The 16205-nt window shown below is 35.3% G+C and overlaps 1 protein-coding gene across 1 annotated transcript in view; it reads right to left on the reverse strand.

The window, feature by feature from the left end:
• Positions 1-16205, reverse strand: part of LOC148955345 (NAD(P)H oxidoreductase RTN4IP1, mitochondrial) — a 55480-nt gene that overhangs the window by 7800 nt on the left and 31475 nt on the right. Inside the window, exons 4-6 of the mRNA XM_089101655.1 lie at positions 15819-16016; positions 14942-15054; positions 10640-10913 (exon numbers count right to left, since the gene is read on the reverse strand). Of these exons, the coding sequence (XP_088957781.1) occupies positions 10640-10913; positions 14942-15054; positions 15819-16016 (585 nt within the window). The remainder of the gene's footprint in view (positions 1-10639; positions 10914-14941; positions 15055-15818; positions 16017-16205) is intronic.

The raw sequence follows: 16205 nt of genomic DNA on the forward strand, positions 1-16205 counted from the left end.
TTGGGTAACATCCTCAACTGGGATTGTGTTTCCAGCCCTATCTGATAGGCCTTCTTTTAACTCCTGAGTAGATATCTCTGGGGGAACATTATAAACTACTATTTTTGTTGGTGATTGTTTTGGGTTCCAATTTGATGCAATAATTGGGGTATTCAGAAGGGATTTAAGGTTAATTATTGTATCTGCTGATTTCTGATCTTCTACAGCTATTGGCAGAGATCCATCACGGTTAATGTTAAGAGAGAACATTGATTTTAGCAGTTTAAAAATTGCAACTCTTATTGCAGTGATCATTTTTATTTCAAAGGGGGTAGTGGGAGTAATTTTAAGGTAAATTTCTAAGTTTTTGGAGGGAGGATCTTGGGCAGGGAGAGGGGAAATGCTTTTAATTGGGAAGATTTTTTTCCTTTTTTTAGAACTTCTAGAGAGGACCTCTTGAAACCCATTATCATCATTTATGGTTACATTAGCCCCTACACTTATCATTGTCCTATTCTCAGAGTTGGAGCTATCATTAGATCTTTGAGATAGTGTGCTTGACCAGCCAGGATGGGTATTCTTCACTATGACACTTTCACTGGAATTTGATTTGGGATCTGGGGGGAATTTTTTTTGGAGGACTTCTAAACATTGCCTATTTGAAAAAGCTTTAAACACAATACTAAAACTAAAACAAGAAGGGAAAATAGAACGATATCAAACCATCTGCACTATACTATTGGGAGGATAAACACCACAGTATAGCCCTGAGGATGACTTGAGCAGGATAGATTTGGTACAACTTCTGATTAGAAGCAGTAATTATCACAAGAAAATATGTTTCGATTTTCTTATAAGTTTGCTGTTGCTGTTGAAACAAAATTCGAACTGGTGATTCTTCTTCCCCAATCTAATTCGTGCAGTGATCGCTAGTTTAACCTTAAACTCCGCACAAATATAGACTGCGCCATCTAATTCAATGACAGGTAAATGTGTCTTCTATTCATTCAAGAGGAAAGATCGCGCAGTGAGTTTGACCGCAAAATATTCACCAGTGGCAAATGGCGAAGTCATTCAATAGATACTTCACGATCATTTCAACGACTATTTGCTGTAGCGTCAAAAGATGGTTCGAATCTTACCGATACGCTCAAATAAGAGCTTTAAACATTCTTGACTGCACTATTCGAGTCTCATGAAGCCATGCGCCCGTTAGATAAGGCTGCACTTGCAGTGATACATGGAAGCAGCGCAAACCTGAGGTTTAACTAATACCGACACAAACGTGCCACTATGTCGTGGATGGTGGTTGGTTACTTTATTCGGTAGGATGGGCTTTTTATCCACTTACGGAGAGGTAGCTTCTTCTTACGTAACTTTTTTACAGTAGTATTTCGCATTAAATGAAGTCGCTTTTGACGGATATGCAAGTGGGCCTACCATCACAGATCACACTCGTCGGAAGCGAACAAAAGAAAAACAGTGCCCTACCGTCAGTTTCATTTCTGCCACAAAGCTTGCTCGGAAGAAAGAAGACATTCCTCTCCAATTCAGACAATAAGTCAAATATAAAGCTGATAGCTGGGAAACTTGGGGAAGCTGGGTGTGAAGTACAAGAAGCCAAAGTTGATGCAGATGTTTCAATAGCAAAAACTGCACTTGCTTCAGCCGAGAAGAGGGAGACATGCTTGATCGGAAATGATACCGAAATTGTGGGTCTTCCTGATACAGTATACAAAACCTGAGCAAACATCTCTATATCTAGACTGGAGTTTCTGCTGACACCACAAAAATTTTTGACATCTGCTGCTTAGACATTAAGGTCCCATGAGAGGTTACAAAGTCACTGCTGTTCGTCCACGCCTTTTCAGGATGTGACGATACTTTGCGATTGTATGATGTTGGCAAAGCGTCAGTACGGAAAGCCATAGCTGATGCCAGGTTTTATAAAGTCAGTCAGATGTTTAGTTACTCTTTACTGAACAAGGAAGAATTTATTGCGGCAGGCGGCAAAGCTGATCTACACGTGTACAAAGCTAGATGTGACGAATCCTTACCTGAACTCTACCACGTCTGTTCATATCAAAAGTAGCCAATGCGGTTAGTTTGTCCACCCTGAACGCCTACTGCCCACATCTGCTACTACGAAGTACCGCTACCTGCGTGTTTACTTTCAAATAATGACATGGTTGCGCTCAGCGGCATCTCTATTATTTGAAGACTCTAGGGGCTGAAAATTTTCGTCAAACGGTTATACACCCATTATGAATGATTTACCACCTGCTCTTGAAAGCCTTCTTAAACTGATTCACTGCTGCTGAATCTGCAACATAGTAAATGCAACATATGCTCCCTCTTTTTATAAAGTGAAAAGTTCAGGGGTTTAAAAGGTTGTTAAACTGTCCTAATAAGTCCCCAAAAAAACGACGTGAGGCTGTCTTTAAAAAGTTTCTATAGCCTAGTCCTGTAGGCATAGCATCTGGCCTGGGAGCTGAAAGTCTCGGAGATTGATTTGTTGCTTCATCTGTCTGTTCTTTTGATATTGTTTATTGTAGCTCTTGATTTTCTTATTGGAGGTTATATGCAGCCTAATCAAGGGAGTTTACATCTTGTTCGATATACCATTGCAAGGATGAAAAATTACTGTCTAATTCTCCCTAAAAAGTGACTGATCCCAGATTAGGAGACTCGTTTGTTAATTTAACTGTAAATATAGGTGTTTTTCAAAAGCTTTCCTAAATTTTCGCGTCTCAATGGTTAGAAGAAACTGGACCTTTCTCTGCTTCCTTATATTTGAATTTTTTCCCCATTTGTGAGTTTTTGACAGTTCTTCGTTCTGTCCCATAGAATAGTAAGTAAAGCGTCTTTAGTTCTTCACGTTCGTCTAGTTGCACTTCTTCTACAGGTAAGTTCAGCTGCCATCTCAAATATTCAGACTCAGCATCAAAAAATACCTGTCCTAGGAGAATTCTTAGATTTTTTCAGATGGGCTAGATTTTCTTGAAGAAATAAAATAAATTTTGTAAACCACATTGGCCTGCCAACTCAAAAAAAAAAGAGAAGAAAAACAAGAATGGGGTTTTTATGAAGTCATCAAAATTCTAGATGAAACAAAACGGATATTTCAAAAGAACAACCGCCTCTCTTCTTCAGTGCTATAGGAAAACGTTAGAAGGAAAGACGTTCACATTATCTGAACAAAAATATGAACCAAACAAACCGGATAAAAGCAAACAAAACGGAAATCAAACCTAGAAACCAAACAACACGGAGATCCATGGACTACTACGCGATCACTGTTTTAAAGCCTTTTCTCCAACTCAAAAAGTCTATCTCATTGTTAGCAATCGATGTTTCTTAATGATTTTTCAGCTATCAAAATTGTTATATTTTCAATAGGCATGGATGTAAATTTGATAAAAATTAACATATTATAATGGTAAAACTAAACTGATGCCAAAAGATAATTTATACCGAGATAATTTTTTCAATGAAATTTGAATAGTTCAAACAGTATTTGATTTTCTTTTTGACAAAAAAAAAATGTTTAAAATAAAATTTCTATCAGAGACAACGCTGTAGCGTAGCCTATAGTAAAGGCCATACGACTCCAATGTTTTATTATTTTTTTTTTCCCCAGAGACACTTCATACGGAAGGGGTTGTCGTAGAAACTTCAAAGGGGTCTCATTTGATTGGAAATCGAGAGTTCTAGTGCCCCTTTTAATAGTCGAAAATGATTGGAGGGCAACTAGTCCCCCCCCACGCCCATCATTCCCCCAAACACATCCAATCAAAATTTTGAGATAGCCATTCTGTTCAGCGTAGTTGATTTCCAGATAGAAAATATATTCTTGAGGAGGAAACTCCCCACAACCCTCAGGGCAAGAGTTTTAAGTTATGCCCTGGGGGCATATAAGGTTATTATAGAAGGCCTTGTCGTAGAAACTTCAAAACACGCTCAATCGATTGGAAATTCAAAGGGATAGTGTCCTTTTTAATAGTCGAAAGTGATTGGAGGGCAACTAGCCCCCCCCACGCCCATCATTCCTCCAAACACATCCAATCAAAATTTTGAGATAACCATTTTGTTCAACATACTTGATTTTCAAACAGAAAATATTTTTTTGAGGAGGACAATCCCCCCAAACACTCAGAGTAAAGGTTTTAAGTTATTCCCTGGGGTTATGTAAGGTTTTTATAGACAGTGTTGTCGACAACACTACAAAAAAGGCACATTCGATTGGAAATTCAAAGGGCTAGTGCCCTTTTTAATAGTCGAAAGTGACCAGAGGGCAACTAGACACCCCCAACGTCCATCAGTCCCCCAAGAAAATCGAATCCATACTTTGAGATAGCCATTTCGTTCTGCATAATTTATTTCCAGATAAAAAATAGATTTTTAAAGAGAACACTCCCCCACAACCCTCAGGGCAAGGGTTTTAAGTTATGCCCTGGGGGCATATAAGGTTTTTATAGAAGGCGCTGTCGTAGAAACTTCAAAAGAGGCTTATTCGATTGAAAATTCAGAGGGCTAGTGCTCTTTCTAATAGTCGAAAGTGATTGGAGGGCAACTAGAATCCTTCCTATTATTTCTTATGGAAGGGATGCTCGTATAAACTTTAGAGAGGGCTCATTTGATTAGAAATTGAAAGCTCTTGTTCACTTTTTAAGTCAAAAGAGATTGGAGGGCAACTAACCCCCCCCTCTTCCACGCCCAAAATGCATCAGATAAAAATTTTGAGATAGACATTTTGTTAAAATAGTTCAAAGTTCTGATAACAAAAAACTCCGCTGTCGACACAGCCCACCAGGGCCCGGGGGTAGTCGTTGTAAGTTATGCCCTGGGGGCATATAAACAATCAAACAATCATTAAATAAACAATCAATTCAAACAAACATAAAATAGATATTAATGTAAATTAATAAATAAATTTAGTTTTTTAAATTAATTTTCTTATGTTACTAAGTTTTAGACAATAGAAAACTAAAGGTCATAAAGGCAATAAGGTTTCGATGTTTTATTGTTTTTTAGTTGTGCACTAATATTAGTGAAAACAGGGCCACTAACGGAAAGGTTGTGCACCGCCAGCCCCGTCCGCCCACCCTTTGGGATTAAACCCGACCCCCTAATATCCTCCCATTTGTAGTGCAAATGTGAGGATAGCCTTATAGAGTGCTTGTTAATTGTTATCTCTTATGTAAAGCTATTTTAGTTTTTTTGTAATTAATTTTTTTCTGTTACTAAGTTTTAGACAATAGAAAACAAAAGGTCAAAAAGACCATAAAGCTTTAATGTTTTACTGGGTCTTTTTCTAAAAACTCCTCATTTTGTTGTGTATAGCCAGCCCTGCCCGCCCACCCCTAAGCATTAAACCCGACGCCCTGATATCCTCCCATTTGCAGTGCAAATGGGAGGATAGGTCTATCCAACCCCGTAATATCCTCGCATTTGCAGTGCAAAGGATAGCTCTATATACTGCTTGTGAATGGTTATCTCTTGTGTAAAGTTATTTTAGTTTTTTAGATTAATTTTCTTATGTTACTAAGTTTTAGATAATAGAAAACTAAAGGTCATAAGGTTAAAATACATACTTTGCGATAAATGCTAAATTATTGTGGCACAAAAAAATTCGAAAAATGGTCTAATCAAAAGGATCCTGTCCTTTCTGCATCAACAAATGGAATAGCCTAGCTACTGTTTTTAGAAGCTATTATTTCGATCCATTCATACTTGCGTGAAAAAATCAAGTTTGATTTATCAGAGGCATGTAATTAAGTTGTCTATAGCAAAGACCATAAGGCTTTAATGTTTTATTATTCTTAATTAAAAAAAAAACCTTGCATAAAAACAAGTTTTCTAAGAAGAGTAAAGAGCCATATTGAACTCAGGTCCAACAGAAATCAATTCCTATTATATTTAAAACTCAAAAAAATCAGACATTATTCGTAAAAAATAAACAAAACCCCAAAAAAACAGAAATTAAAATGAACTATCTTACAAACTTGAAGATATCCGGTGCAAACATAAATGAATTAATAAATCTAGTGGTCCTTCAATATTTTTATACATTTCCCCCCCCAGAAGTGTTTTATATGCAAGGGTTAAAAATACCATTTTGTTAAAAATAGTTGAAACGTTAAGTAACAAAACTCTGGCGTCAACAAAACCCCCAAGGGCCCGGGGCCAAGAAGGGATTCTCGTATAAACTTCAGAGAGAGCTAATTTGGTTGGAAATTGGAAGTTCTAATCCAGCTCTTAAGAGTCAAAATTGATCAAAGGGCAAATAACCCCCCCCACGCCCTTTTTCCCCACCCCTTCCTTTGAACTATTTCTGTTTATACCTGAAGGCCCAAAGACAGTTAGAATGTTTTGGTATTAACACACACCTATTAGGCATCTGTTCTCCTCCATAACAAGGAAAGAAACAGAGAGTGTAAGGGAGTGGCGGATCCAGGGGAGGGGTGGGGGGGGCGCCCCCTAACATAATGTAAAGTAATTTAATTTACTTAATTAACGCAAGATTGCGTTAATTAAACGTGCTCCTACCGCAAGTTTATCGGATCAACCTATTTTGCCCCCCCCTAAAAAATCATGGATCCGCCCTTGGTGTAAGGGCACTATAAATTTTAATTTGTAATTCAATGAACCCCGTTCCAAAGTTTATGCGACCACCTCTTCCACATAAAGTGCCCCTGGAAAAATAAATAAGTATTAATTCATTGAACCCTTATGGCTCTTTACTTAGGTAACGCTATAGCATTGCTACTCACCTAAAAAGTTGAGTAGATATTTCAGCTTCCATTTTTATGAATATCCGAAATTATCTGAGGGGAGTATGTTTGGGGGAGCATATTCCACGGCTGGGAAATTTCTGCTGGGTGGAATTTAACGCGGGGGAATTATCAGATGGAAAAGAAAATGTTCTTTTAGGGGGGAGGAATTTCCCAGGTGTGGGTTTTCCAAATGTGAATTATTCAGGGAGGGAACGACTAAACACATTCGATAATATTCTAAATTTTAAATCTGAAAGTAACGGGAATGAAGAATCAACGAAAATGTCAGAGATAGCACTTCAGGTTCCTTCAGGCGATTTTGTTCCTTTCTTTTGAAAAAAGACATTTTCAAAAGACAGATTATTTTCATTCGTATTACTTTCTCTGTGGCTGCTCAATTATGCATGTGAGGGGGGAGACTTCCCCCCACCACTGTATCCGCTAAGGTTTCAGTTTTTATCTCAAGGCTTAAAAATGAACGCAATGCAATAAAAGTATAACTCAAAATAACATAGAATAATATATGCACATAACACGGAACAATTAATCGAAATTGCATATTATGAGTTGAGGCTCACCATTCCATAATCTATGAAAGCAATCCTTCAATAATTGATAAAACTAAATATTTTTGGGCGTTTTAACGTCTTCCACATCTCAAAGTCCTCAATATTTTTCAACTCACTGAATTTGTCTAATCTCTTAAATCGGAAGCGTAGGAGAAAAGTGAAGTTTTGCCCCATCTTGGGTGAATCTCCAACCTCACCCCCTACTCCTACTGTTTACACTAAAGTTTTCTTCTTTATGCCAACTACACCGCCCCCACCCCAAAGACTTTAATATGGTAAAGTTTTGTATGGAAAGAACAAATAGTAAATCTATTATAATTATCCAATTATAAGGTTAAAATACATACTCTGTGATAGATGCAAAATTGCTTTGGCACACAAAACCCTATTAAGGTCAATTCCAAACAGTCATGATCCCTTTGTGTCAGCAAGTGAAATAGTCAAAACACCCTTATTGGAGCTATTTTTTCAATCCATTCATTGTTGCCAATTGCTGTTCACATGCTATGCAAGCTGTCTATTGTTCATATATAAGGTTTTTATCAAAGATGTAATCGTATACAATTTGAAAAAAGCCTCTTTCGATTTAAATCCAAAGTTCTAGACCCATTTTTTAAAGTTTAGAATAATTTGACAGTAAGCAACCCCCCTCCCCATGCAATAAAAACGTAAAAGTTTTTTTAATCCAAAACTAACAAAAATTAATTTAAAAAAAATATCCGAAAAATAATTTTTTCAAAGAAAAGTAAAGGCCATTTTAAACTTAAGCTCAGGAGACACAAATACCTGTTAAAATTTAAACTCAAAACGACCAGAAATTACTGTTAAAGAATAAATGAAACCCAAAACTAACAAAAATTAAATAAAAAATCAGAGCAAAAAACATACAACAATTAATAATATAAACTAATAAATATATCTTAAAGCTGGTAATTATTATATTTAACATTAAAACCTATATTTAAATGAAAGAAGATAACATTTTGTCATTGAATTATAAATTAAAATCTGAACGAACATACATTAAACAAACAACCAATGAGATTTTACAAGCAATAGATATTCATGTCAATGAGTAAATAAATCTTAAAACAAGCGAAACTTAAATTGAATATGCAAATCAAGTTTGAATCGAATAAAAATAACTACAAACAAAAGTTTGGCTATCACCTCACTGCAGAAGCCTAAAACCTACTGCGTCATTGGCGCTTTACTGAAAATGAATTATATTACAAATGTTTTCTTTTGTAATTAATATTGAAAATAAATATTAAAATTACAGTAAAATTTTGAACTAATGAGCTTTCAGCAATTAATATCATTATACACCAAATATTCAGTTTAATTTATTAGTTCTTTCCAAGATTGGTCAAGACAAATATAGTTTCACTACAAACAAAATTTCGATAAACATATAGTTTTCAGTAAGGCGCCAATGACGCAGTAGGTTTTAGGCTTCTGCAGTGAGACGATACCCAAACTCTTGTTTGTAGTTATTTTGATTCGATTCAAACTTGATTTGCATATTCAATTTAAGTTTCGCTTGTTTTAGGATTTATTTATTCATTTACATTAATATATATTGTTTGTTTGTTCGCATTGATTTTTTATTTAATTTCTGTTCGTTTTAAGTTTCATTTATACTTTAATAGCAAACTATTATTTTTAGTTTTAAGATTGATTTTCATATTCAATCTAAGCATTACTCGCTTTAAGATCTATTTATTCATTTATATTATTACTTGTTGCATGTTTTTCGCTATGATTGTTTATTTAATTTCTATTCGTTTTGGGTTTCATTTATTCTTTAATAGTAATTTTTGGTCGTTTTGAGTTTGAATTTTAACAGGTATTTGTATCTCCTGAGCTTAAGTTTAAAATGGCCTTTACTTTTCTTTGAAAAACTTGTTTTTCGAAAATTTTATTTTTAATTATTTTTCAGAAATCCCAGATGACACTAACCTTTTTTTTTTGGGGGGGGGGGGTTATTTGAGATAGTTTCCGTTCGTGTAACTTAGAATTAATTGTTCATTGTAGTTTCTATTCAGTTTCATGTTTCATTTCTTCATTCATAGTAATTTCCGTTCGGTTTAAGTTCAATATCTCACAAGCTAATATTTAAGTTTTAAATTCGTTCTTTACTTTCTCGGGAAAATTGTTTGTTTAAAAAACGTTCTTAATGCTAAAAACTGTAAGGTTTCAATTATAATCGTTCATGCTACGGACAGAGATAGAGACAACGGCAGAAGTGGTTTGGACAGATTTCATACACAATTGCAGGAACTAATCCCTGGAAGAAATACGATATTTTTGCTAGAGGACTCGAATGTCCCAGTGGGTTGAATTTGAGATAGATGGTATACTAACCTAAGGTGACTTTGCAAAGGGAAGAAAAATAGTACTGGTAATAAAATGTTAAAATAAAATAGCCTAGTAAGTAACTGCTATAGTATTTGTCATAAAATCACTCATAACATATTACTAGAGCAATTGCACAATGGCTAGCGTCGTAATGTTACAGTAAACCAAATACTGGAAGATTCATGTAGAAGCCTAGGGTATATAGGAGTGCTGTCACTCATGTTAAAATGAAGGAATGCATTTAGTAGTATCTAGAGTTGATTTAAAGCTGATATTTAGGGACTTGCTTACCAGGTAATTATGACGTTGATAGACTTCAAGATTAGAATTTGAGAGGAATGGTTTAAGATCAGTTCGATGGGAAATTGGAGAGTTCAAAATTTGATAATGTAGAGTAAAGATTGCAATGCTTTTAGGAAATTTTTCTCTGAAGTTGTAGACGATGTTTTAGAAAGAAAACTTATAAAATTAGCTGGGAATATTAGCAGAAAAGCTGTGGCTTGCACCGCAACGTAGTAAAGAACCAAGTCCAACCCATAGTAACCGAAAATCTAAAACATTTTTTAAAAGGAAAAAAAAACCAGTCAAATGAGGAAGAATCTTCATTTGAAATGGATTGAGCAACGGTAGCTATTATTTCATTTAATCTTAAGGGTAGGAGTTTATTGCGAAAATATGTTTATGGGAGTTTCAAAGATAATCCAAACCAAAATCCGCTGATATGGGAGAATTATACAGATAAGAATAGAACCTCAATTGTTGATGTGACAGTGTTAATTAGAGATGACTGACAATTTGGTTTTAGCCCCCATTACCCCATTAAAAAAGAAGTTATCGTCCCCTATAACGTATCTATATTCAAATTATTCTGTAACACTTCTACATTAAAAGGAAAATGTTTGGTTGAATGATTGGGCTATCCAATATTAATTCTGCCGCCAAGTAAGCTCATACCTTTCCATCGTCTAATAAATTTCTCACTTCTTTCAGCGCGTAGCGATTTGGTGTGAAAAATGCCCAGCGGTAGCTACTTCCTTTGATATGACTGAGAATATTCGAAGACGTGAGTTCAAAAACATTCTTCAGGAGTCCTCCAGTCAAACCTAATGTATCCGTGTTACTGAGGAAAGGAGGAGACAAAGTTACATACTTTGAATACTTCCAAGGCTTTAGCATGTCCAAGTACTTGGGATTATTTGTGCCAGCTGCGTCAAGGATTACATCAAACCTGTAAGGAGGAATATTTTTTAGCCAAAATCTTAGAAGAAAATAATATGGTTATTTTATGAGATTTAGCTTTTAACATTAAACTTTCTGTATATAAATGCCTTTCTTGAACTATGAAAATAGGATTAAAGAATTACTCCTATTGTTGCTTGCAGCTCTATGGTTACAAACTAAAATGATTGAATTATTGCTGGTTATTCCACAAGATAAGGGGCAGATAAGTCCATATGTTGTGTACATCCAGCAGTGAGTTAGTTATTCAAGTAAAAAAAAAATTAGAAGATTAAGAATATTAAAATTAAAAGAATGGGGGAGTACCTAGTGGTTTTACGAAAACTTTAATTAAACCCTTTATTAGAAAGATGATAAGAGTGAGTGGGGTAATAATGGAGGCATTATCTTGTTTTCTATAGAAAACAAATTACTTAGAATGATGATACTTTTTAGACTTAGAGATGCTATAGATAAGTTTTAAAAGAAGAACAGTGTAGTTTTAGGAAAGGGAGAGGATGCTTAGACCAAATTTTGCCTTTTAGATTAATAATTAGAAATGTCTGAATCATCAGGCCTGTAGCCCTCAGTTTTATATATTACGAACAAGTGTTTGATTCAGCCGATAGTCGAGATATTCATTGAAGGTGTTATCCTTGTAGCCTTGTAGGATATACAAAATATATACATTAAAGCGATTAGCGATATGTACGAGAAATATATTGCTATGGTTAATATAGGAAATGAGGCTATTAGCTGGTTTGGTGTTGAATCAGGATTTAAGCAAGGGTGTGTCCTATTCCAATTTATATGAATTATATTTTTATAAACTTAGTATTTAAGGAACAAGGCAAACGATGTGGGAGAGCATGGAATCAAATGTAAAGGTAAAACTCTCCTTAGATTAGACTGGGCAAAAGGATTGAGCGTCCTAGAAAAAAAGCTAACAAAATTATTTAATTTTTGGAGGTTTTGAGGATTCCGAGGGGAAAGAATAGGTTTGGAAATTTATGTCAAGAAGACCAAGTCAGTTAGACTAGGAATAAATGAGGGTAAATAGGTGATGCTTGATAACGAGAAGATCGATCAAGTGGATAGCTTCACTTACCTGGGCAGTATTATTAGCAAAATGGTGGGAGTAATGACGATATAAAAAGTAGAATAGACAAGACCAAGGGTGCTTTTTCACAATTGAAAAGACATAGATAGAAAAAAAAACAAAGAAGAAAGAAAAAATGCCTGTTTTTGCTATTTTGTCCCAAAAAACCAAAATCCTGGCCCAAATAGGGCCAAAATGCTGTTGAGCTATGAAATAAAATTGATAAGTTAATAAAATCTCACAGTTTCAGAGATCATAACCCGGCGCGTCGGCACATTCGTTACTAAGCAAATATGCAGCCCGTTCAAAATAAATTGATCATATACAATATTTTAAGCATTTACAAATAATATGACTGGGTTGATTCATTGAAGGTTTCATTCATTCATCTGCATTGAATAGTTCCTCTAAAACTGATAGGGGGGATCAGTGTATCTTTATGTGTGAGAAGAGGGAGGGGACCAAAAGCCTGAAAACGAACATTTTTTAGGTCCATATTTTCCAATTTTTTCGAGAGAAGTTCTTTAGATGAATATGGAGTTGAGGTGATTTACACCTAACCTCCCTTACTCATTTCTAAGAATATATTCAGGTAAGCATGCAAGATGCGTTCTGAGAGAATGACAGATTCCTTCTTACTGATAACATATTTTCGATTTTAAAATAATAGATCAGATTCACTCGCTTATCCGTACAGATGGAAAAGGGAATTTGATCCTAATGATAAAACAGGTTTCCTCTGCCTAGTGAGGTATTGCTCACTCCATGAAAAATATTTAAATTTTAGTTTTTTGGGGTCGAAGGGGCAAAAAAGTACCTAGGTTAGGTTGCGTATTTAATATAGGCTATGCTTTTCTTTCTCAGAACAAGATTCTTCGACCAAAAAGGAAAATTTGGTCGAAACATCTTGTTCTGTAAGAACAAGATTGGACCAAAGACCCCTTCCACCTTCGAGAATTTTAGAATGATGATCCAAAATGTATTTTCCGCAGCTCACAGCCACCCCCCCCCCTTTTTGCACATAATTGACCCATCCGGTCAAAGTGATCAATTTGATTTTGTAAGGTATATATTAGCTTGCTTGTTTAGGGACCAGTTGGGTACATAAACGAAGCTAAAGAACGATCTTAAGGCGTATACGCATATAAATTATACTACATATCGATAAAGAGGCTGCCACTTCCCTCAGCTGCCCGCTTTTTATGTTAGTTTAATTTTTATAACAATGCTCCAAGAAACAAAGCTCTAACATAAGAGTAATAAAAGAAGGAAATAATTAACATTTTAATCGCAATACTTTCAAAAAAAGCGCTTATTTAGTTGTATTTGTTTTAAAATAATTTTGTCACTTCGAACGTTTTCACCAGCAATTGGTTAAAAAAGGAGAAAAAACATGCAATTCCCAAATTGCAAAATAATTCACTAGTTCAACTTGACATAAGAGCGAAAGCTAAAACATCCAACCCAAATAAACTCCAGCTACAAAAAGTATGTCTTAAGTTATTAATAACAAACTAAAATTCAAATACTAATAGTCATAATAATAGCGTGATGAGTGGATTACCCCGAGGTGTATCATTAAGATCCAGGCTCTAAAGAGGGCGGTGGACGGCCAATTTGCGTCGTCGAATTTAGCATGTGGATGCTACATGATCCCTTTTGATGCTGTAATACCTTTGAACAATAGAATAACCTAGTATAAATAGGTATCTGGGCCCAATGTGGCAAAAGGCAATAAATTCACAGTGTTTTGGCTCAAACCCAAATCGGATCCAAAATTGTAATCTTCTGGTTATAGTTGTGTTTTTAAACGGAGTATTAGGTTTGTCAGGGGCAATCCCAACCCCAGCTTGGCTCTCAGCAATTCTGGACTTAATACATGTTTTGTTTCAACACTTTTTCTATTCATGCATCAACACTGTGCGTCAAATTGGAGTGATTATTCTTTGGTTATTTTATGCTTCGGTTTATGGAAGTGTATATGACCAGACTCTTTATCTCTAAATGAAGATACTTGAAGATGAAAGCACTTAAAAGTAAAGACTATCTTTCCAAGAATCCAACATTTATTAGGAAAAGAGAGTGCCAGTGTCGAATGAACCAGACTTGAAGTTCATGCATAATAGTAATGTATAAATGAAAGAAGATTTGGATTTAGAAAGCATATACCTCTAGAAAAACTTCTCTGTCTGAAAAAGTGAGGAGTGAAAGTGTTTGAGTTTTGATTTATTGGCAAGTTAATTTTTGCTGGGACTGCTTCGAACTTGGAAAAACCTTCTCCTAGAATGCTCTGTTTTGACAGCCTATCACTCTGTAAATTCTTGTCTGTCCGAAAAAAGGAAGAGGAAAAAATTAAACTTTTATCTGCTGGTAAACTTCCCTAACGATTTTACTTGGCCACTTGAAATTTGACTAAACACACTGTTTGACAAAAGACTGTGTGTAACTACTATGTAATGAGTGAATATCCTTGTCCTTTGTTATGGGAGAATTGAAGACGCGTAAAAATCCACTAGAACTTAATTAGACCTTAAAAAGCAAATTGAGTATAAAGAGTCGAATTCTGGCGAAAGTCTTACAAAACTTCCTATATTACCTTAGAAGTGCTTTAACGCTGCAAATATGTTATGACTCTTGAAGTACAAGCCAACCCTTCCCAGAAAGAAAATTCCTATATGATTCCTTCCAGATCTTCTATTGACGGGAACAACTCATAACGATTTCGTGCGTACTTCAGGAGGGAACTTACGGTCAGAAATGCTTATGATAAAGCTTCGTCAGGTGATCAGCTGTCCTGTGAATCCTATTCCTGAAAAAGGGATACCTAGGACATCTTGAACCCCCTTGAAGAGAAATTTTAAACATTTAACCGATGAAAAGAATAATTATCGAGACCGACAGCAAATCTTCATCGTTTTTGAAGCAAACAATTAACATACCTTTTCATACTCAGCAGTTCCCCCTCAGTTGCAGAATCGGTATAACTAAGTGCCACGTTAGCCCCCAAACTCAACATGAGCTCTACAGCTTCTGGACCACAAGTGGTTACAACCTGAAAGGAAAAAGAAAATCAAACAAGGGCATTGGCTCATTCCTTTCCAAAAACAAGAAATCTATTTCCCTATTAGAAATACCAGTAATATGCAACAATAATAATTATTTGGTTTAAAACTGAAACTCTGGGCTATATACAAAAAAAGATCAAAAAAAGAAGAAAAAAAGAAAATTCAGATATTTCTCACAAAACACAAAAGAATTAAATGCTATGTACGACATATATCATTTAAGCGATATGCAGCACACTGTGTATGCACGTCTGTGAGAGTCTGTGAGTCTGTGTATCATAGTCTGTGAGAGATACCACTGTCTTTCTCCAGCGAAGTCCTGATTTCCAAAAAGCTTTTAAATTCTTCCCAGGAACCAAGTAAGACACGGCTGGCCAGCACTGGTGCTTGTCGCAGCAGTTTCGGATTAACACACTAAAAGAACTTAAAGTAAAAGTAGTTTTAAATTTCCAAACAGGAAAAATTGTCGTCCCTATGTTTCTATTAAAACGTGTCCTATACTGTGTCTTGCACCTCAATCTATTTTATATTTCCCGTTCTGGTGTTATTAACAGAAAAAAAAACAGAATAAATACTGCCTACAAGTAACTTATGATACATAAGCGGGAAAGATCTTTCACTTTAAAATTTGAAATAGACTTTGGAACCAATAAATAGCCAAAAAAAAAATTATCTTTTATGTGATCAAACGATCCTACGTCGCATATGATACAAAAAACTTTTGCACAAACAAAAAGCATATTAGTTTTACCTCTGCTCCCCAATGTTTCAATAACTGAATCGAAAATGTACCAACACCACCAGAGCCACCTAAGACAAGGACTCTCATTTTTGAGGCATTCCTTGAAGATATATGTCCAGTAACGCAAAGAGCAGACCAAGCTGTAAGAGCAGCATACGGAACCGCAGCGCTTTCTATATGATTAAGCTTTTGAGGCTTACGCACAACCTAAAAATATAAACGTTCAATGGACCTGGCACAAACTTTTACCTTAGCATACGTTGCATAAGCTATTTGTTAATGATAAAGACCATTTTCCTTGTTTCCTTCCATTCATCTTTTTTTATACAGATTGGTTTTTACTTTCCCAACATTTATAGTGTGTCAATTTTACATTATTCACTTTTTGTACACACT

This window comes from Artemia sp. Qi Xiang Cuo, chromosome 2 (genome assembly GCF_049724085.1).
Source record: "Artemia sp. Qi Xiang Cuo chromosome 2, ASM4972408v1, whole genome shotgun sequence".
Classification (NCBI taxonomy): Eukaryota; Metazoa; Arthropoda; class Branchiopoda; order Anostraca; family Artemiidae; genus Artemia; species Artemia sp. Qi Xiang Cuo.